The sequence below is a fragment of the Coturnix japonica genome, chromosome 1 (genome assembly GCF_054131305.1).
Source record: "Coturnix japonica strain WE chromosome 1, WE-NBRP24, whole genome shotgun sequence".
In the NCBI taxonomy this organism is placed as follows: domain Eukaryota; kingdom Metazoa; phylum Chordata; class Aves; order Galliformes; family Phasianidae; genus Coturnix; species Coturnix japonica.
Genome location: NC_140663.1, coordinates 113,615,085 through 113,637,711, shown reverse-complemented (window position 1 = coordinate 113,637,711; position 22,627 = coordinate 113,615,085). Strand labels below are relative to the sequence as shown.

The following is a 22,627-nucleotide window of genomic DNA, read 5'->3' as shown; positions in this document are numbered from 1 at the left end:
CCTTATCTCAAGAGGAAACCTGAACAAGAAGAAATGTGAATCAAAAAGAACAGCAACCCGAGTGTGGCTATGGTGAATAAAGAGAGGCTGAGGTGAGATCAGTGAGAAGCAGTGTCTGGAAATAAAGAGCAGTGAGGAAGAAGGAGACAACAAGGCAAAACATAGTGCTGTTTTGGACAGAAATGGTTGAAGTATGGTATGAAGTACCTAGTATGACTACTGTCAATGGCACAACAAGTCAGAGGTCAGGATACAAAAAGAAGTTTGTTGCTCAGTTTCCTCTGCTGTTGTTTCTTCTTTAAGCACGGTAACTCCTGGACAGGATAGCTGCACAAAGAATTTATCCTCATTAAGAGGCGCTGGAACAGGCCGCCCAGAGAGTCACTACCCCTGGAGGTGTCGAAATGGCCATCTTGGCAGCACAGGACGGCTCCAGGTTTAACCAGCATAGCCATACCACGAATTACACCTCCCATTCCGACCCCTTTCTGACACCCCATCGCCCCTCCACCTCCTCCTGAGGAGCCGGAGAGGGCGGGACCGGCGGCAGCACCTCCCCAGCGGGCGGGGCGGGGCGCTCTCCTTTGCGCCATGATGAACAAATGACCTCGCGGGGAATGAAATTTAAGTTCCACCGGGGGGAGAGAGTTCTCTGCTTCGAGCCCGACCCCACCAAGGCTAAAGTGCTCTATGATGCTAAGGTGACCGGCCCGCGCTCACACCCTGTCCCTAAGCCCCGACCCGCGTGGAGGCGGGGCCGCCCTTAACGCTCCGTCGCCGCCGCTCCGCTTCCGGGTGCGAGCGCGGGAAGGGGGGGAGGCGGAGGAGGGGCGGGAGACGGCGGGCAGGCGGGGCGAGGATCGGACACCGGGAACGGGAGGGTCCCGTCCGGTGCCCGAGCGTTGCTGTGCCCTTGGCCGGGCCCTCAGAGCCGCTCCTTCGGCCTGGCCGCTCGAGTGGCGCCCGGCCCTGCTGATAGAGGCGGGCGGAGCCGGGGCCTTGTGTTGTGTTCAGGCGGATCAACTGGATCCTTGATCAGATTGTACTTTTGTGCCTGGAATTCACTAGTGGTGTAGGTCAGTGTTTTCCAAACTTCCAGTTTCCTGTGATAATTTGAGCTCTCCTTGTGTTTCTCCACATATTGTTATGTTCCAACCATCCCAACAGCCATCACTGCAGCAGGCCCTAGAGGCAACCGCAGAGTGGAAATTTGATAGTACCTTCATCTTTAAGATACCCTGAGATGCAGCAAAACTCTGCTTTGGTTCAACAGTTCTTACATTCTGGGCTCTGAAATTAAACGTTCCTATGGCCCATCTGCTGGCTGCACCTTGAACTACGTGATGGGCCCATTCATGCGAGGGTGGGAGGATTCCTTTGTTTTTAGTTGTCCTGTTGATCTTTATGATCCATTGTGAAATATCTCTCTCTTTTGACTGGCTGTTTGTACTGTACTAAGAAGAAAACAGATTGAAGATAAGGGTATATAATGCAGTGCATCTGTGTGTTTTTACTAATGTGAGAAAGAAGAAAACCCTGTCTCCAAACAACTCTTTAGAAAAAGCCTCTGGCGTAAATAATGATTTTTGGTTTACTTTGACCAGACTTGGTCAAAATAAACCTGTGGGTGCCTGAGAGGATGATTTTTGGAGCTGAAACGAGGTTGTCTTTGAGGTCCCTTCCAACCCAAGCTGTTATGTGATTCTGTTATTTTACCTAAGTAAAAGACAGAGGAACAAAAGCTCATATATACCTCATATTGAGGGAGTTGGGCTTGTTCAGCCTGGAGAAGAGAACGTTGCGGGGTGACCTCATTGCAGCCTTTCAATACCTGAAGGGAACCTCTAATCAGGAGGGGAGTAAACTCTTTGAAAGGGCTGACAATAGCAGGACACAGGGAAATGGATCCAAGTTGAAGGAGGGAAGATTTAGGTTGGATGTTAGGGGGAAGTTCTTCACTAGGAGAGTGGTTAGGCCCTGGAACAGGCTGCCCAGGGAGGTTGTGGATGCCCCGGCCTTGGAGGTGTTCAAGACCAGGTTGGACGGGGCCCTGGGCAACCTGATCTAGTAAATGTGTATGTTTGGTGGCCCTGCCAGGCAGGGGGGTTGGAACTACATGATCCTTGAAGTCCCTTCCAACCCGGGTCATTCTGTGATATGCAAAATATATTTGTATTTCAGAGCTAGATTATGTACTCAAGAGAACAGTGTTTCTGAGGTTTACATATAGTGCTGTTGTTTCCTGAAGAGGTATATTCTGTCTACACTTCCAAATTGTGATACAGCCTACTGAAAAAAGCAACTTTTTGCTCACCAGTGTGAGCAAATTTGTATGTTTTTCTCATATAAACAGTCAATGACAAATTTTAGGTGTTTTTAATTTAATTTTGTGTGTGTGTGTGTGTGTGTATAAATTCCTTAAATACTCAGAAGCTCGCTTTCTTTCAAGCCATATAATGTGTGTTGTTCACTGTTTCAGATTGTTGATATTATTGTTGGTAAAGATGAGAAAGGCAGAAAGATTCCAGAATATCTAATCCATTTCAACGGTTGGAACAGAAGGTAAGAACCCATATACCTAATCTTAGTTTTTGTCCTTTATTAGACCTAGGCCCAGGTAGTTTGCCTATTGTGGTTGAATGAGTGCAGTCTCTGACCATGGTCTATAGCTTGTATTGGTGTTACAAATGCTACCATGTGATGCCTAAAAGCTCTCAAGCCTTGACACAGCAGTGTCAGTGTGGAAGCCATGTGAATACTGAAGAATGCAACTCAACGTTGCTTCTGAATGATGTTAAAATAGTAATTCATACCTTTAACATGTGTTAATTTACTAAAAATCATGAATGGAATGTATTTAAACCATCAATAATTTTCTTTTGACCACTCCTTAGCTGGGATAGATGGGCAGCTGAAGATCATGTCCTTCGTGATACTGACGAAAATCGCAGATTACAGCGTAAATTGGCCCGGAAGGCTGTGGCTCGCATGTAAGTAATTCTTTTGATCTCAAGATGAAGAAGAGATTCACTTCCAGATTCAAACAGCTACTTCTGTATGTGAGTTTGCTCTCTAAGCTCATTTTGTAGATGGTACGTACCTGTTCAGTACAGTCAGTGCGTTCCTGGGAGCTCCTCTTTCATTATAAGGTGCATAGCTACATGTTGTTATGTGTAGGTTTAAATGTATTCGGGGTTTTAATGTTGTTTAAGTGTTGTCTATGTTTAATAACTATGTGTTATTCTTAGCCATTGCTGTGAAATGCCATTTTATTAGAAGTACATTTTCTCAAAGTAAATGTCTTCGCCCTCTTCCAGTATCTGAAAGGTTCTTACAGTGAGAGTGGGGCAGGTCTCTTCTCACTAGTGACAAGTGACAGGACAAGGGGAAATGGCCTCAAGTTGGGCCGGGGCAAGTTTAGGTTGGATATTAGGAAGAACTTCTTTACAGAAAGGGTAGTTAAGTACCGGAATAGGCTCCCCACAGAGGTGGTTGAATCGCCATCCCTGGTTGTGTTTAAGAGCTGTTTGGATGTGGTACTCAGGGATATGATTTAGTGTAGGGTTTTTAGAGTTAGAGTACTGGTTAGGCTGCGGTTGGACTTGATGGTCTTCAAGGTCTTTTCCAACCTGGGTAATTCTAATGTACTTGAAAAGCAACTTAGGAAGGCCAGGGGAATTTTTGAGCCAGAGGCAATAACTTAATATCATTTAAACACAACTTGAGGATCTGCTTGAGAAGACAAATATAAGTTAGTGAAGGTATCTACTCTAAAATGAGCATTGCCCAAATTATTTCAATGTTAATTAATGAAAATAACGCAAACATATATATCCTGTGCGTTTTCATGTAATGATGTTAGTTAAGATGAACAAATTAAATGAGATTGGCCAAGTTTAAGTGAATGTTTTATGCTCTGTAGGAGAAGGAAAGGAAGAAAGAAGAGACGTTGCAGGTTACCTGGTGTTGACTCTGTTTTAAAAAGTCTTCCTGCTGAAGAAAATGATCATAATAGTGAAAAAAGTGAGTTTGTTCTTATTCTTTAGTAACTAGCATAATGCCTTTAACTTTGAGCTAAGGGTACAGTGAGCACTTCAACTTGCTTTTAGAATGACATGAGTATTATGAAACTATACTGAGGCAGTCATATTAAGAGTGCAGTGTTTCATGTTAAGCGTCTCTTAGGCCTGCATAACCACATTTTTTTCTTGTGTTCTGGAGACTTTTTCTCCTGTCAACTCAACTCTTTCAGACAGTGATATCAGAGTCTAATGCAGTTTTATTTAGTATTTACTGTTTTGTTTACTAGGTGCAAGAGGTCCCTAGTATTCCTACTGGTGTAAAGGAATTAGACACTTTCCTTGCTGATGTTCCTTTGTATATATATGGGGAGTGGTAATAAGGTTTTTTTTCTCTAAGTTGACTGCTGGACTTCACTATTAAGCCACCTCTCCCAGTTTACTTTTCTTTGTAACCTGGAAACCATTATGAGGACTGGCACTTTGCTGATGTTCTGGCAGTCTCCTGATTGAATAATTAATACATTAATCCCATGTTCAGAACTGAAGTTCAATTAAAAAACTGAAAATATTTATGCATACAGCAGTATAAAGAGACTTTTTGATCCGTGTGCTTCATTTAGAAGGGATGTAGAATTACGTCTGTAAACTTCTCGTCTTCCATTTCCATGGAGCTTATCATGTGCTGTAAATAAGAATGAACGAATGTGTGCTTAATAAGAACAAGCAATTCTAATAACATAAAAATAACAACTTGTTATAATTTAGGCCTGCGCAATGTAATAATGCAAAAAAAAATATCTGAAATTTCTTTTACACAGCTGTAAGTAGTTCTTCTGATGACAGTGATGAAGGAACAGATGAAGAAATAAAAAGTGAAGAAAGTGAAATAGAAGAGAGGACAGAAATGGTATAGTTATTATCTTCTTGACTTTAATTTAAATATCAGTATTTAAAATGCTGGAGAATTTGAAAAGAAGGATATATACATCATGGTCGGTGGCTTATATAGGTTAGGAAAGCTAAAAAATAGTGGGAGGTGTCCCTACCTATAGCTGAGGATTTGGAACTAGATGATCTTAAAGGTCCTTTCCAGCCCAAAGCGTTTTATGATTCTGTGATTTAGCTGTAATTTAAGTGTAAATTTCTTACCGTGGTTGAGTTTTTGAATGTTACAGGTTATGTCATAATGTGGAATTTTGATAGTAATCAGTAAGTATACATTTGGTTCTTTTTCTCCCTTGAAACACACAAGGTTTGTGTGGAGAAAACAAACTAGATTATCTGCTTTTGTAGGTGCTGTAAAATCTTACTGGTCTACTCAGGTGCAGCAGTAGCATCTTGATAGCTTTTGTATTTCACCGTGAAATGAGTGCTGGCCTTTAAGATATAGAAGGTGAGCTTCAGGGAAGGACGTCTCTCTATTCTGCTTTAGCAAAAGCAGAGCTCAGCGTAAGTAGGTTGCTCTGAAGGCCTGTGATATCAAACCAGTATAACATAGGTGATCTGAAGCTGCAAAACAAATTTGCTTGTTCCTTTGTATTAAATATTCAAGTGAATACTAAATTAAACTGAATTTACAGATGGTATGAAAGCACTGTTATTGCTTACGGTACAGCTACTATAAACTTATTTTCTTATAAAAGTAATGCAGTTTTACTGTTGTTGTCAGAACTTCATTGAATGTCAATGAATGTGTTGAGAATGTGTTGAAGTACTTTTTCACTAACATTAGTAAGCACAAATAACGTATTGTTTCTTTCACTGGCCTCTTGTAGAAAGAAGATCAAGACACTCATTCAAAAAGGGAGATGGAAGAAAGAGCAATAAACATAGAAATTCCAGAAGTCTTGAAAAAGAAGCTTGAAGAAGACTGTTACTATATTAACAGACGAAAACGGGTATGAAATAAAAGCAATTATGTTAATATACATGGCATATGGCAACCCCTTTTTTTGAGCTTTGTTGCAAAAGAAAGCTTAGATAGCATGAGGAAGAGCAAAAAGAATGCAGAGAACAGACTTCTGTATAGCTAAAACAGGAAGTTTTCATTCTGTTTAAGGGCATAACATTTCTGTACCTGGCGTGTTATGCAGTAGAGACTTAAAAAAGCCCCTCAAATTCATTGGCTCCTGTTTTAGGTGGTTACATTTACTAATTATTTTTGTAAGATGTAAGTTTGTTGTTTCTTTTTCAGCTAGTGAAGCTTCCTTGCCAGACAAATATAATAACCATCCTGGAGTCATATGTGAAACATTTTGCTATTAATGCTGCATTTTCAGCCAATGAAAGGTCTCGGCACCATCAAGTGACTCCACATGCTAATATGAATCTTCATTATGTGCCACCAGAGAAGAAGTAAGTATAAGCTTTAGCACACAGCCACAATAAGAATTAACTTGCGTTTCATGCTCTGTCTTAGGGCTGAACTGTCTGTCTTAGTGTTTATATTATACTCATTTGGAGTACTGTGTCCAGTTCTGGGCTCCCCAGTACAAAATAGACAGGGATCTCTTGGAAGGAGTCCAGTGCAGGGCCACAAAGATGGTTAAGGGTCTGGAGCATCTCCCCTATGAAGAAAGGCTAAGTGAACTGGGCCTGTTTAGCCTTGAGAAAAGAAGACTGAGAGGGGTATAAATGCCTGAAGTGTGGGGGACAAAGTGGTGAGGCCAGTCTGTTTTCAGCAGAGTATGGAGACAGGACAAGGGGAAACGGCCGTAAACTAAAGCATAGGAAGTTCTGCATGGTTGTGCACAAGAAATTCTTTATGGTGAGGGTGACGGAGCACTGGAACAGACTGCCCAGGGGGGTTGTGGAGTCTCCTTCTCTGGAGATATTCAAGACCTGCCTGTACGCCTACCTGTGTGACGTGGTGTAGGGAACCTGCTTTGGCAGGGGGGTTGGACTCAGTCTCTGGAGGTCCCTTCCAACCCCTACAATTCTGTGATTCTGAGGCTGCTCCTTTAAATCTACACTGATGTGAAATTTTGCATTTTATCAAACATAGAATGTAATGGAAGTCAGGATTTTTTTTTCAGCACTGCATAACTGTGCTGTTTCCTGGAATATCTTGGTTTGCATAAGTGTTTCACTTTGTTGATGTCATTCATTACTTTCTTTGTAATGTCTCAAACAAGAAGTTAAATGAGACATGAGTAATACGAATCAAAGGTGGTGTTTACCTTTTGATATTTAGATGTCTATATTTATGTAACTTAATAAAGATGATGCTTTGGTAGGTCATGAGTTCAGAATTTCAGTGGGCCGTTTCGTAGATGAACTTGAGCTGATAATGCTGCTGTTGTCCTTACTGCACCGAAGGGGACTGTCCTTTTTAAATGTGGAATTTCTGCACATGGTGCTGCACTGACCCAATTTGTAGGCAGTGACTGTTCTTTGTTTGTTTGTTTTTTAGTTTAAGCAGATTTAATGGGAGGTAGAAAACTTCTAATGTGGATCTCATTGGTAACATTTGATTGTGCCATGTGCATATATATGAGAAGTGAGAAGTTAGTATCATCATTCGCACACGAAGCACAGATAAGAGAAGTGCTTTAAGCAGCCTGGATGCTTGAGTTCACGTATCTTGTAATGCTGTGTCTGCCCATCACCTGACACCATGACTATTTTACAGAAACCTAAATCAGAAATTCCTTGTAGCGTCCAAATGTAGTGCTTTAGTTACTGGGAGCAGACAGTTGGAAGCTGATCTGCTCTAATGCAAATTCATTGTTTTTTTCTTGATTTACTGGAGGTCTCTTAAGCACAGCCTTAAGTGCATCTTTGCTGTGATAGTTCAAATTCTGCATACGGCTTCTAGGCAGGGATTCAGTTTATTAAATGCTTACTTTTTTCTTTCTGAAAAATGACTATTATTTAAGTACTCTAAACTTGGTATGCTTTTAATTGTTTATTACAAAGGGGAGGGATGAAATCAGTATGTCATAGTTAAGATTTGGGAGTATCCCCTTACCTACAGATCATGAACAATAGAACATTTTGATGCGTATCTTTGAAATTCCTCTTCTTTTTTCTCTGTAGCGTCGAGCTGTGTAAAGAGATGGTGGATGGGCTGAGAATAACCTTTGACTTTACTCTTCCATTAATTTTGCTTTATCCTTATGAGCAAGCTCAATTTAAGAAGGTGACTTCATCAAAATTCTTTCTTCCTATCAAAGAGAGCTCAACAAATACTAACAGGTACATCAGTTATAAAGAGTTTAATGCTGCTTCTCTCTTGTGAAAAATGTTGTAGAAAGTGGTTATGCATTTAGAATGCCATGATTTCTTTGCTTTGGCTTAAAAATAGTCTTCTTGATAAATTGTTTAACTGCTTTCTGAATTACTTGCCTGAATTCAGAATACTAGTTGTTAATTTCTATCTGATTAGCTCCAAAAAAAGCGTTTGTACTGACTGGAGTTATGCTGCATCTTCATGAAATTGCATTTTAATGTAATGTTAATTTATGTTCATTAACCTTTGAAATAAATGTCATTCAGGAAACTATTATTTAAAATAAGCTCTTGTTACTTTGCTCGCTCTTGAGAGGAGGCTGTGTAATTCAAATAAGTGTTCAACAAGATTTGTGAGACTTACTGTTTAAAGGAAAGACCGCCTCATCTTTTCAGTTCTGTGAAGTTGTGTTTGTTTCCTAGGAATCAGGAGGAGCTTTCCCCAAGCCCTCCACTGCTGAATCCACCAACACCTCAGTCAACAGACAGCCAGCCTGCACCAGCAGAGCCAGCCACACCAAAAAGAAGGAAGGCTGAGCCTGAAATTCTGCAGTCATTGAGACGTTCTACACGGCACACCTCTAACTGTGACAGGCTGTCAGAAAGCAGTGCTTCTCCACAACCTAAACGGAGGCATCTTGAGACCTCGACTTCTATGCCAAAGCTCTTCCTGCACCTGGAGAAAAGTAGGTTTTACTGTTGTAGCTGTTATTCCAAACAAGAATAAATTCTGTTCCTTTTTAAAGTCATGTGAGCTGTGAACTGAATGAGAAGCATTTACTGAATTCTGGTGTTTTAATACTGTAAATATTTTATCAGTGTTGTTCCACAAAACAGATTGTTTATATATATATTCGTTTCTTTTTTGAAGAAACCCCTGTTCATAGTGGATCATCTTCACCTATAACTCTGACTCCTAGCAAGGAAGGGAGTGCAGTTTTTACCGGCTTTGAAGGTAGAAGAAACAATGAATTGAATGAGGTAACTGGTCTTCGTTGTTATGTTAGATTCAGTGTTCAAAGGTATGGTGGGCCTGGAAGTAGGACTGCATGAGAAAAGGTGTTGTTTAGATTAATTACTTTGTCTCAGACTTTAGAGTTCTGTACTGACTAAATTGATTAGGATTCTATAATGATCTCAGTTCATGCTTTATGTTCAGGTTTTGTCCTGGAAACTGATGCCAGAGAACTATCCACCAAGTGATCAACCACCACCTCCATCATACATCTATGGTTCCCAACATTTGCTACGCATGTTTGGTAAACTTCCAGAATAATAACTGCTTTTTCTTTTATTTTTGTTGGCAGTGGCTGTGATTTGTTTGTTTGTTTACTTAATCTCAGTTCTGTTTTTAGAGAAATGTACATTTGAATCTGTTTAAAACCCTTAGGATGTTGTTTATTCTTTCAGTTTACTTTCATTAAATGGATGCTTGCAGAGAATAAAAACAAAAAAGGTAAAGAAGTGCCGCTTCCAGTGCGTTATCAAACATTAAACCAAGCAGAATCTGCATTCTGAACATGTTTGTTATGGATAGGTTTTGGAAGATGATTGAGCATCTTTCAAAGAGAGATGGAGGCTGCAGTGAAAATGGATTCTTAGCTTCTTTTTTACACTGTGGATAAATGTAACTAGAAATTGCTTTTTAAGAAAAAAGTGTAAACAGTATTTTTCTTATTTACAGTAAAGCTACCAGAAATACTCGGGAAGATGTGCTTTCCTGACAAGAACCTCAAGGCTTTAGTAAAACACTTTGAAATGTTTCTAAGGTAATGTGATATTCTGCTACAGTAGTACTGACTACATTGTTACACATATTTAAGCGTTCCAAAATGTCAAGAGGTTTCTGAAGATGTTAATTCCCATAGTTGCAAGAACATGATGAAACGAATTACAGAAGTAATAATAGTGAATGAAGTTCAGGTTTCCTTTAACTTTAATACATAATGTTTTAATAAACAATGATGGGGTACTTCAGTTTGCGAGTCTGTGTGACAGAAAGAACCTCTTGTTAATGATGGCTTTAAGGAAAGACTATTCTAGCTCTGCATTTGAAGAAAAAAGCTTCTCTGTTACACAGTGCAGTGGCTTGTAGAGGTACCCAAATTCTCACTGACATTGCAGCTAGAGGCAGCACAGTCATGTCTGCGCTGTAATATACTTGTCATTACTCTAATTAGTATGTCTGCATATTGTACTCAATATTATGTTAAACATGACAGCATTAATATTTATTTTTGGAAGCCAGGTACTAGGTATCTTTGCTTCTAATGGGTGTTACTTAGGATGCTTAATCTGCTGTTGATCAGTTTTTCAGACCTCTTCTTGTTCTGATTCTTTTGTGTCAGGGTAGGCCTTAACTCTGTCTTAAATACCCTTATCCTGTTATATGGATAGGCTAAAGTGGAATGGGATAGGATAAAGGAAGAAACATGCCACCACATGCCAGTAAGGAAGCAATTAAGATTTATGTTAGCAGTGTCCAAATATATTGTATTCTTCCATCTGATCATCTTGTTCAAATGTTTAGCTTTCTATAAATAGAGAAAAGAAAAATTGGGTGTTTCCACACAAGCATTTTTAGGCCAAATAATGCTGTGCTTCTGAAGCGAATGTCCCATTAGTCCCTGCTTACCATGCTTTGTGTTGCATTGCACAGTGGTCTCAGAATGCAGAAAAGGGATTCCTTTTGGGAAACAGAACAGTGCTGCAGTGCTGTGAGGCATTCAGTGCTTGAGACTAGATTACAATTAAACCAAAATGACACCACCATCTGCTCCACCCTTGAATGAGCAGAGCGTGGATATTGCTTATCTGATCTGGTAAATGAAAATATCTGTGGCCTGGGCATCGTTTTGCAGTGCTTTCTAAGCCGTTGTTTTTTGCTGATGTTTTGTTTTGCTGATGCTGTTCTTACGGTTTCTGTACTGAAAAGTTTTCTGTAACTCAGTCAGAAATTGTCAAATTGGGAACATTTCTTAAAGACTCTCAAAATTGCAGTTACTGCTGCAGGAAGTGTTTAATTTTACACAGCTCAATCAGAAATGCTGTTCTTAAACTCAGTTTCTTACTTGATACTATACTGTAAATGTACGTAGAAGACAGTGTAAATGGATTTTTTTTTTTTTAAAAAAAAAGAAAATGATGTATTTTCTGGTGCTTTAGGAAATCTTTCTTTTGGGTGTTTTTCTTTCTCACGTGTAGTGAAAGTGGTTAAGTAACTTCTAGAAACTCGGACGTGATTTATTTCTTTATTACAGAAATACTTCTGTGTTACCTGCTTCTCATCACAAGAGGAAAAAATTGAGTTTGAGACTGTGTCTTGTACTCCTTTTTTCCTCAGATTGCATTTTTTTGTTCCTTTATGGGAACAAAGGGGTGAATGAATGAATGCCTATTAAGAATATTTTTATCAGTTCTGCTCTAGCTTTGTTTTTTTAAACAAGAACTGTCTTACATGGTCTGTTTGCATTAGATAGCCACTTTACTTCAGACTGCCTAATTTCTTACAGTGAATTACTCTGCACTGACAAGCTTGAAAATAGTCTTCTTTTATTTTTCTAAGAGCAGAAAAGAGATTGAAGCTGTCTGTTAGCATTAATAAAACTGTTCCTGAATCTTCTTTAAATTCTAGGCAGAGCACGCCAAGCAAAGCAGTTTATTCACTTTGTTAAAACTTTAATGTGATACACAGCTGATTCAGTTTTGGCATAGCCACTAATTTCATTTTGAATTATGATTACATACTGCTAAAATTTACAGTTTCATCTAACATTTATACTGTTAATCTCATGTAGGCTTAGAAACCGAGACTTGTTTAATATACCGCTTTGTCTGAAGCTGGCTTGATTGAGTTTGCTCAGTACTTTATAGATGCTTTCAATTCACTTTGAGATGCTACATCAGTAATATTTTTCATTCATTTGTCAGATTGTTGCTCATCAAGATTGATCTCAGTTTTTCCAGACAGCATTTTTTTATGGAGTATGTGAAATTCATCCTTGAGTTTTCTATTAAATAGAGGCTGTACTCTTTGTGCATAGCACAGCATTCTGTAAGTGTACATAATGAACGCTTCTTCATGGAGAACATAAAAATTCATTTTTCAATTGCGGAATTTGCAGAAGAAAAGAAAACCAGTTTCTCAAATTAAATGACAACCTGAAGTCTTAACTTCAAATTTTATGGCCCTGAAATAATTCATAATCATAGAATCATAGAATTACCCAGGTTGGAAAAGACCTTGAAGATCATCAAGTCCAACTGCAGCTGAACCAGTACCCTAACTCTAACAACCCTCCACTAAATCATATACCTTAGTACCACATCCAAACGGCTCTTAAACACATCCAGGGATGGCAATTCAACCACCTCCCTGGGGAGCCTATTCCAGTACCTATTCCAGTAATATGTGTAGAAGAGCTGTAGTCTGGAAAAACTACTTGCTTGTTGGCTTCAGAGAATTTCTTAATTGGAACTTAGTCTTAGGAGCAAGCAGTGGAGATTACCACAACAGCTGTTGCCTGCTGACTAGTCATTTTATTACCAAAGAGCACTTGATTAAATCTCCCTACCAGTATGTGATTGTAGAGATAAAGTTTTGCCTTTTAACTAATTCTATAACATAATCACATTTTTAATAAAATGCTTCTGAAGATGGGTTGTGATGTACATGACTTCACTTTATTGTGAGTTGCTTAGTATTCCTTCAGATGCTGCTTAAACAACAGGCAAGAATGTGCCAGTTTGCTTCCTTGTTTTCATCTCTTTGAATACAGCCTTGACCTGATAAAGTGTTGTCCCAGAGCTATTGACCAGTAGTAGACGCTTAGGAGTTAGGAGACTATAACCTGTCTGTTGTTTTTAGAACAGCATGACCCATCTTCTCTGAGGTAATTTCTGTCAGTGTAGTTTGTGGTTTAGAAAGGTGTTTCAAGTTTCTTGAAGCAGAGAATGAGTAATGGAACAATTATATTCCCAAAATGCTTTTATAAAAGTTCCGATAGCCTCAGCTTGACAAGTATGCGTAGCTTTTCAGATTGTAGAAGAATACGTTCTTAATAGTTAAACACTTGGTTTTTTTGTTGAAACCCACTGATCTCTCAAACTCAGCACGCACTATAAGTTGATTCTTCATTTTTATTTCTGATATTTTTATAACCTGCTTTTACTTATTGCGTGAATCTGCTCTGTGGGTGGAAAAGTACCTTCAGTGTTTTTGAGTATGTTATGGGGAGGGAGCCATGTCAGAAAGTGACCAAATCACAGAGCTCTGCATTGCCAGAAATACTTATTACAAGGATTATGGGCTGTTGTTAGAAGTAACCTTAAAAAATAGACCTCTGTTCTTGTTATCTCAACGTTTCTTGAGCATAGTATACCTAATTGCAGTGGTAAATTATGGCCACTAGTCTGTGCTAACGTGCAGTTAATGAAAGATTATTTGTGGCTTTCTGAGATAGGAAAAAAAAATAAAAATGGGGTAGTGCACATGGTGAGCAAAGCAGAAAATATCTGTGTAAATCTGCTTGTGACTTTCATCTCATTATGACTTAAAGTTACAAGGTGACAACAAATTGAAAACAATCCTTTTTTGAAAGGTCCAAGTATGTGATTCTGTTGTTTTTTTTCTCTTGTTAATTAGCACTTTTCTGCTTGCTTGTCAATTCCTGGATTAATCGGTTCCTTGATTAAAAATTATTCATGAAGTATAGCAATTAGGACATATTAGAAAACTTAAATGAATTGTATCTAAAGTATGATAGAATCAGAGTTCTGAGTGTCAGTGGCCAGGTAGAGGTTTCAAAAATCCTAATCATTAAAAAAATATTCCTTTACTTGTTTGTAGCTGTAAAGTTTTTGAAACACTGCTGTGAGGGAACTCTGCTTGCACAGTGAATGTATGTACCTTACCATTTTGGACCAATACTCACATTTGCATTTTAGCTTTGGTGTATTCATTGGGTGGCCAGAAAGCTAACTGCCATTTTGGTTCCTCTCAGAATTCTGGTACCTTTACAGTAAAGGCTTTTAAATCAGTAATAAATGCCTTGTACTGTAGAGTCTGTTATTTTCTGGACTCTCTGATTCAGACCTACCAGATAGAGCAGAAGAATATCCTTGAGTATACTTACTGTTATCAAGTGAGGCTTGATTGCCTTGTCAAAAATACTTATGGAAACTATGTTGTGGATTGCTGCTTTTCCTTTAGCTTACCACGTCTTCAGGTGCCTATGTATTTGGCTGAGAAGCATATCCCTAATCAGAATAGTGTAAGTTGATGTCATGCATCTACAGTAGAGCGTGCCCAAAATATTTTGTTTTATGGTAGCTTTTTCAGAAAACAGCTCTTGGAATTAATTCTGAGATCTGTAATGGACTTGCCAAAAGTGAGTCTTCACCTTCAAGACTAACCAAGGACAAGTCTTGTAGAACTGATTCCCCCAAAAGATTCACCAGAAGTTACTACTTTAATTTTCACTCAGGTTTCCTGGATTATATTGTTGGCAGCTTAGCATATTCAGAGCCCTGTGCTTCCCCTTTGAAGCTCATGGAAGATGATTTTGGTTTCTGTATCTGGGTGAATGGTGAAGGCCTAGTCAACCTAGTCAAGCCTGCTGGTTACTTGGTATATTGGATATTAGGAATAAGCATCTGAGGCTTTCCTGAGTGCCCTTCCAGGTGGAGACTTGTCTCTTTACCAGCAGTTGGTGGGTATAGGAAGGCAGGTGTTAACATAAACCCTTTTACGAAATTAAGCCTTTTAGGCTTAAAATGTTGCCTTTCAGTAGCAGTTGTGGAGAGGAGACAGCTTCTTAATCTGACAAATGCATGTATTTTGAAGAGATGGGTTCTAGCTCCTTGAATCATCATGCTCTTTCAGCAGATTTCTTCACATAAATCATTACAGGTGCCTTTCAAACAGTATTTAGCAGAGGCTACAATCTCTCTGGAGCACCTGCTTACCTTTTGGAGCTCAGAGCTATAGCTGAAGTATGCAAGGTGCTACCTTCCTGGAAATAATTCCTTTTTCCCCTGTATTGTATGTTATGTATCTCTATATCATACCTCTATTGCTGAGGATCTAATTTACATTAAATCTATATATTATTTATTATTAAGTTTAATATAAGGTAAAAGTAAGGATTTCCTTTCTGTGGAGAGTTCACACCTTTCAGGCAGTCCCTTAGTTTGTTCATGTGATGATAGCTGACATCCAGAAGACTTGATTTCTTTGTGCAGAAATTGTTATAGTTAGTTGTGCTGAGGCTGCCAGGACAAGAATATTTTTTGTATCAGCATTGCTCTTGAAGCATGTACTAATTTAGTGACCTTGCTCATAAATGGTTCTGACATACATGCCAAGTGGCCTTTTAATGCGGGTGATGATTGTTCTGTGTGTCTTCTTGCTAGATCTGCATGTATAACGCACAGCCAGATGGTAGTATGTTCATGAGGCTATCGCTTTGGAGTCACCTGAAATAGACTTGCTAATGGACTGCCTCATTTGAAGTGTGGAACATGAGACGTCTTTGTTAGGTTGCTCTTCCATTATTTCCATCTCCTTCTTATCCTTCTCCTTCTAGGAATCTATTGCAGAGAGGGAATTAGCAGCGTTATGTCATTACATCCATGTTCTGAACACGAGGGTAAACTATAAGTGTTGTTTTATTGGACGTCCAGCAAAATAAAGGTGTGCAGTCTCGCATCAGGAAGTATCTGTATGATGTGTCTCAAAACTTCCACTAGAAAGCAATTTCACTGTTCAGATATAAGCTCTGTAAAAGAAACATAAAAATGCAGAAGCAGTAAAGCAGCAGGTGATATTTTCCTCAGATTTGTAAGGGAAAAGTATTGAAACAATTTCTGAAAAGATAAATAGCAGTGCGACTTCTGATCTGTAGCAGAACATTTTGACTCTACTAAAGTCAGTGCAGTGCCCTCTGTGTCTGAACCTTGGCTCTCAGCTTGCAGGTTCAATGTAATTGATCTTTGTGCTATTTCAGCTTTTCCAAGAGCAAAGTGTTAGTAAAATAGCTAATAGTGAAGAGTTTTGAGACTCCCAGTATTTCTGTACCTTTTTCCTACACTGTAGTGTAGTATGGATAGAAAGCTGCTGCAGAAGGGCTGCTGCTATTTTTATACAGGTAGTCAATGGTCAAAAGCTGACCTTGTGTCCTTTCGTCTGTTTCCTATCACTTTTCTACAGAAACTGATTTGTATCTGCTCTTTTTCCTTTTCCCTTTCAGGAGTTGCAGGTATGCCACAAACATCTCAGTTAAAATTTCTCAGCATTACCAGCTGTCACTTCAGCTTGCACCAAAGTGCCATTTATGACCAATAAACTTAAGCAAAAGTCAGGAAAATTTTAAGAGAAAGTGAAGTTGTTTCCCATTACCCACACTCAAAATTCTTGGTAACACACAGATCTCTTCTACAGGTTCTTTTCTTGTTGCTCTCTTAAAACATACCAACTCATATGTGTGCCTCCGGTGGCGTAGTGGTAGGAATGTCGCGGCCGTGGTTCGAATCCGCCCTGTGGTGCAAGTGGTAGAAGTGCCGCTCTGCTACACAGGAGGCTCAAATCCCGGGGGTTGGACTCGATGATCTCTAAGGTCCCTTCCAACCTGCATGAGACTGTGATACTGTAATATACTCCCAGCACCTTGGTACCATGTTTTAGAGGATATGACACAATTTGAAAACAATTGCCCCTTGTGGTTTTCAGTCACTGTTTAGCACATATTAATGAAGAATTAAGAACTGGTAATTGACTTCTATTGCGGAATATTTTCATCTTGTGCAATCTTAGTATGTTAAAAATTAGATGCAAGGCTTTGTTTTATGCCTTATCACACTCCCATCACCTTGGAAGTGATTTGTAGCTAACTACAATCAGAGATCATCACAATGATTGAGTTTTTTATGAACTTTAAATTGCTCTGATTTTAGTACCCTTAGGAAGTAGTTTTCCTAAAGTAAGGAGTGTGTGTGTGTGTTGAAAATAAAACAGCACGCTTCTGTGAAGATTAGCAGGATCTGAGTGTGCATTATATCATCATCATAGTATCTATCATAGTCTCGTGCGGGTTGGAAGGGACCTTAGAGATCATCGAGTCCAACCCCTGGGATTCGAGCCTCTTGTGTAGCAGAGCGGCACTTCTACCGCTTGTGCCACAGGGGCACACGTGTGTGTGAATGGTTCTTGTTTTCTATAGGTAGTTTTTGAAGGAGCATCTCTGCATTTTAGGAAAGTATTTTTTAACATATTTCAGCAATTTATGGCCTCATGTAGAAAATTAGATGGTGACTATTAATAACTTGGGCTAACAAGTTGCTAAGTAATATGGTTCAAACAGCGTGTTAATCAAGTATTAGTGGCTCTGATCTTGACTTGTTCTGCTTTTGTAGTTTTTTTCTTTATCCCTTTTAGTTTGAGGAAGGAATGAATGTCTTTCTGGCCTTCTCTCTTTCCAGCATTTAACTATTTTGGGTTCAGCACTCGCTTTGTTGCGTTGACTGACTGCATAGCACTTCATGGGGAAAAATATTTCACTGCTGTTTTTATTTCATCTGTTTAAATGTCTTTATGTCTGTGAACAAGAATTTAGTATAGTGCAGCTGTAACGATGCTGTAATATCGCATATATATACAATATATGCAGCTATTTTGGTTTGGCTTCCATATATATTTTTAAATGAATTTTCGAAACTGTAGCATAGTTGTTTTGCTTTGTGCTATTTAGTAGAGTTCAAAACTGCTGTTAGAACCATTGAGAAACTTAGCATGGCATGAATACTAATAAATAAAAAGATGCTACTGTATTTATCAGATATAGGATTTTGTGAATAAGGACAGCGTAGAACTTTGCCATAGCTCTTGTTTGTTATAATAGCTTATGTGTTGTCAGTTTGTGACAGAGAGAGTTGGGTCCTTGCTTTAAATACGGGAGGCAGTTTTCTCCCTTCTTGGCAATATCTACACCAGCTGAATGTTGCCAGAAACTAGGTGGTTCTTCAGATGCTGTTATTAGTCACGTAATGGAGGCTTTGCTGATTAATTCCTTGGGTAATGTCTAAAAGCAAAAATAAACCCTCATTTCATCTTCTGGAAGTGAACTGCTGGACAATTAATACACTTGCATGCCTTAACCTTGAAATGCTTCATACCAGAAACTAGCTTAAGTCCCTCTGTAGTGTTAATTACTAAATTCTTAGGGAAGAACAGCTACTGACAAAGTGTCTTCTTAACAAATGGTGGCACATAAAATAATTGGCTTGTTCTAAAAAAACTTGAATCTGTCATTGCTTTTCCAGGAATTAGTGGGATATAACCAGTTATCCCTCTACTTTTGCAGTTGATTGGTGACCATGTTTTAGTACAAGGACTGGGGAGGGACTGGAATCAATCTTTATCATTTATCTCCATTTGTGTGCTGTAACCTTTCCGTATGAGCTCTCAGCAATTAAAGTATTCTTATTTAAATTTTCCTTGCCATGTATAGGACTCTTACAACAATCTTATTAGTATTCTTTGACACTTTGGCTTTCTTAAGATCAAAGGACCTGCCTAGTTTAGGAAGAGTAGCAAATCATGCTGGAGAAACACTGCCGTTTTAATTGTACTCAACTTATAGTTCTTTTATTATTGGGAGTTCTGTTCAGAATTGATTATTCAGAGTTCATTTTTTTTAAGTTCATATGCATCTGGTCTAAGAACTGTTTTGCCCTCACATCCCTGTTTGCACAACACACCTTTTTGAATGTCAAGAAAAGACCAGGGTGCTATTTTATCTGATTCTTACTACTGTTATTAACAACTGTGCTCATCTTCTGGACTGAGCCAGGAATGGGTTGTATCTTAGCAGACCTGTTAAATATTTGAATGCCTGGCTGTGGGAATAATATTTGAAGGGCAGACTGGAGAATCTCATCTGAAATTAGGGAAGAGGATCTGCAAAACAGATGGATGTCTTTCAGCAACAGATAGGAAAAAATCAGGCTCACTAGAAGGGTGCAGATCCTAAATGCACAGACTAAGCTGAGCATGTGACTGACAGAAGTTGGAGAAGCATCTTTTCACTTGTTTTCCCTCATAGCTCTTTGAAGCTACACTTAGAGAAGAGTGCAGCTTGGGGGTTTTTATTGTGGAGCTTTAGTAAAACTTTTCATGCACCTGAATTTCAGAACAATTATCTCAAAATGAAGTTTCTTACTGTGCAAGACTTATGAATGTATAAAAATAGGGCAGTTTTTTTGCATGACGTATTTCAAAATGTAATAATTCCTGATTTGAGGGCTGTAGTTTTGCTGGGCTTAAAAACTGAATAGATATCTGCTTCTTTTAAATGTTTCATGTTTTCATTGTTTTTTGTGTGTGCTTTTACGTAGGTTTTTAGCAGAATACCATGATGATTTCTTCCCAGAATCTGCTTATGTGGCTGCATGTGAAGCCTACTACAGTACTAAAAATCCCCGGGCAATCTACTGAAGCTATTAATAAAGATTGAATCCCTACTATATGTAGCCTGTGACAATGCCGTTCTGCCACGTGGCTACAAGATGAAGATGAAAAAGAACTGAAACTACTTCTGGAGTTTGAAATACAGGAATATCTTCTGTGATGGCTGGATTACTTAGCAGGAATGAGCAACTTCTCACAGAGTGTGTATAGACTGCGTTGTGAATTGCTTAGGGAGTTGAATCAAACTACTTCAGGTGAATGAAGACGCCTCATTCTGTCTGCTAATGCATAGAACTGCATAGAACTATTAAAAAAGGCAACAAAAGCAGATGCATTAGCAACAGGACATTGCAATTTTGTTTTAGCTTGAACCTCTACAGCCTGAGTAATAAGACTTGACTGCGCAGCTACATGAAGAAAATTCATTACTAATATCTTATGAATTTTTTCCTTACAAATTGCACTTCATTTTGTGAAACTTACAAAAGATTGCCTAAGTTAATGGATTATCTCGCTGTTTGGCTAGTATGAAATCTGCCTCAAGAATGACTTTGCTTAAATGAAAGATGTGTTGCTTACTTTGCGTTTTGCAAAGTTGTGGCTAGCTCTTGCCATGGTAAGGCTATCAAAGTTCCAAGGAGAGCATGCCTTGCTAGAATTACAGCATCTGCCTGGCTATATCTGAGATCCAGAGCCATTTTAAAAGAACAGAATTTCTACAAGTAAGTGGAAAAGTCAATAAAATGATGGCAGTTTAACTGGCAAGTATTCTTTTCCTAATAAAGACCATAATGGCTGCTTCTTAAATGTGTGGTTTTGACTGTCTAAAATGTCTTGTTTGTGCTTGATAAATATTTTTGAGATGAAGTATGCATAGCATTAGGTGGGAGTATTGACAATATAGGAAAAAACCCTCTTTCTGTAACATTGTTTTCTTACCCAGTCTATAAAACCGGATAAGGAAGTGTTCTTTAACACAGCCTCTCTGAAAACAGGCGTTCAATTAAAACTGATTTTATAGCATTAACAATACATTCAGTAGAACGTAACTGAAATATGCTTGTCTCGAATGCCAACAAAACCTTGTCCACAGTGTAGAACTCAAAGCTTTAGAGTTCTCTTCCTTGTCAAAACAAACAATGGGCAGAAAACTGGACTCCAAACTTACGGGCAAGTGCCCTCTTCTTTTTGTAATCCTTCCTAGTTTACACAACTACTGTTAGGATACTTGTGTAAAAACCAATTTATTTGGCATAGATCTGGAAAAGCTAGTAGTTAGGAGGAATTATTTTACAAATCTAAATGGAAAACTTCTTGGAAGGCAAAGCAAATCTGAAATCTACCTTTGATACTCAGATTCCCTTTTCAGCACTGAGCTGGTTTGTTAAACTTTTGATCTGAGAAGTCAGGGATTAGTTCAGTTTTTGCAATTTAGGCTTTGTTCTATAGAAAAGCTTATATGAAGACTGATGAATGTAGTGGTTGCTAAACAAGTGTTTTGCATGGATGCAAGTAAATTTGGTCCTTATTTCTAAAGGTTAGTGTTCAATGGTACTTTCTTTTTTAATTGTATTTCTGTAATATAAAAAATTGTATTATAGGCTTTAGTCTTTGTCAAATTACAGAAATTATGAATCCGTCAGATTCCAAGTACCTTAAAATCCTCTCTGCTGCAAGTGTGTTTCATTCTAGGCTTGGACTGTAGGACTGTAGTCTTCTATGAAGATGGTCCAACAAAGTTCCAGTGACAGTCTAACGAGACATTTGTCTTGGAATGCAGCCTGAAACTCCGTTCTTAATTGCTTATGGTGTAGGAATAGTAATGTATATAATAGAAGGAACTTTTGTTCCCCCGTTTGCATTTGAGTACCAGACAAGTTATGAAGAATTTAAATGTAATTGTCTGCCTATTTAACTGTTGCAATGAGTGCTTCTGTTTGCAGTAGTTATTAATTATCATTATTGACTCTCTGGTAGGTCACAGTGATTCTCAAAGCAGAGGGCTCAGTTGGCGTAGTCTTGATGTGAACAAACTTGATGGTAAAATTCACTTGAAACTGTTACTGAAGATACTACAGACTGTCTTGCTTATAACAACCAAAAAGCTTTTCTCAAAAGTATCCCCTTTTTGTACTTCTTGACACTTAATGTCCTTAATTAATCAGATTTTTTTTAATGGGATTCATAGCCGTCCAAATGGATGAAAGAGGTTTCTGTGTGTAGCTCTTTGTCATTCATTGGTTGCTGCTTGCAGAGCTGCTCATATCAGTGTTTTCTTACCCGATTCAGTCAGCATGGTTTAGGTTAGCTGAAGAAATATGACAACCTGGCTGAAGCAGGCTTGCAAGTATTACATGACTGTGCTTGCCAGCAGACTACTGCAGAGGGGGGGCTGACGTGAGGAAGCAGCTTGAAAGATGGTAATGACTTAAACTGGCACAGCTGTAACTCACGTGCCCTGGTCCCAGCTGGTGTATTTTGTGTACATATTTCAGGTAGTTAAACTAGTGTGGTTATAGTGCGTACTTAAGCTGCTAAGTTTCTGAAGGTAAGTTCTTGTACATACATTCAAGAGTGGGCAGTGTCTATGTGTTAAGTATGGTGTAGGGTTTTGAATACAGCTGTCTGACCCTTCCTGTGGGAAGGCAAAGGAAAACTGCAGCCTGCTTACTTTGATTTTTATCAGCATCGAGTTACTTGAGTGACTTAACACTGGGCTATAGAAGTATGAAACAGTATGAGTGAAGCTTTTTCAGATGACCAAAGAAGCTTAACAAAATGTAACCCTAATGTTCTTAAGCTTGATTTCTTGTCCTTTACTTGCACCTATTACATTTCCAAAAACCCAGGTGGTGCTGTTCTTTCACATGTGCCATCTGGAGCTGTTGCATCGCCTTTCATTTGGCTGCTG

The 22,627-nt window shown here is 38.8% G+C and overlaps 1 protein-coding gene across 7 annotated transcripts; it reads left to right on the top strand.

The window, feature by feature from the left end:
* The first annotated feature begins 562 nt into the window (after positions 1-562).
* MSL3 (MSL complex subunit 3) lies at positions 563-20,523 on the top strand. Of its 7 annotated transcripts, none has more exons than XM_015887083.3 (13): positions 563-701; positions 2,480-2,562; positions 2,895-2,990; positions 3,923-4,023; positions 4,841-4,929; positions 5,798-5,920; positions 6,217-6,377; positions 8,061-8,219; positions 8,676-8,938; positions 9,124-9,233; positions 9,412-9,511; positions 9,937-10,021; positions 19,644-20,523. In XM_015887083.3, exons 1-13 carry the CDS (start codon positions 603-605, stop codon positions 19,741-19,743), a joined length of 1,569 nt encoding a protein of 522 aa, XP_015742569.2. In that variant the 5' UTR covers positions 563-602; the 3' UTR covers positions 19,744-20,523. The 7 variants fall into 7 exon arrangements, with proteins under 7 accessions (XP_015742569.2, XP_015742586.2, XP_085387963.1 ...); XM_015887100.3 differs by having other exon boundaries at positions 563-795; XM_085531837.1 differs by lacking the exon at positions 4,841-4,929.
* The last annotated feature ends 2,104 nt before the right edge of the window (positions 20,524-22,627 follow it).

Excerpts from the sequence above, each read along its gene's own strand:
- MSL3 (XM_015887083.3), top strand. The coding sequence starts at position 603 with ATGACCTCGCGGGGAATGAAATTTAAGTTCCACCGGGGGGAGAGAGTT. Across the intron at positions 4,930-5,797 it reads TAGAAGAGAGGACAGAAATG|AAAGAAGATCAAGACACTCA; the intron begins GTATAGTTATTA and ends GGCCTCTTGTAG. Across the intron at positions 9,234-9,411 it reads GAAACAATGAATTGAATGAG|GTTTTGTCCTGGAAACTGAT; the intron begins GTAACTGGTCTT and ends CTTTATGTTCAG.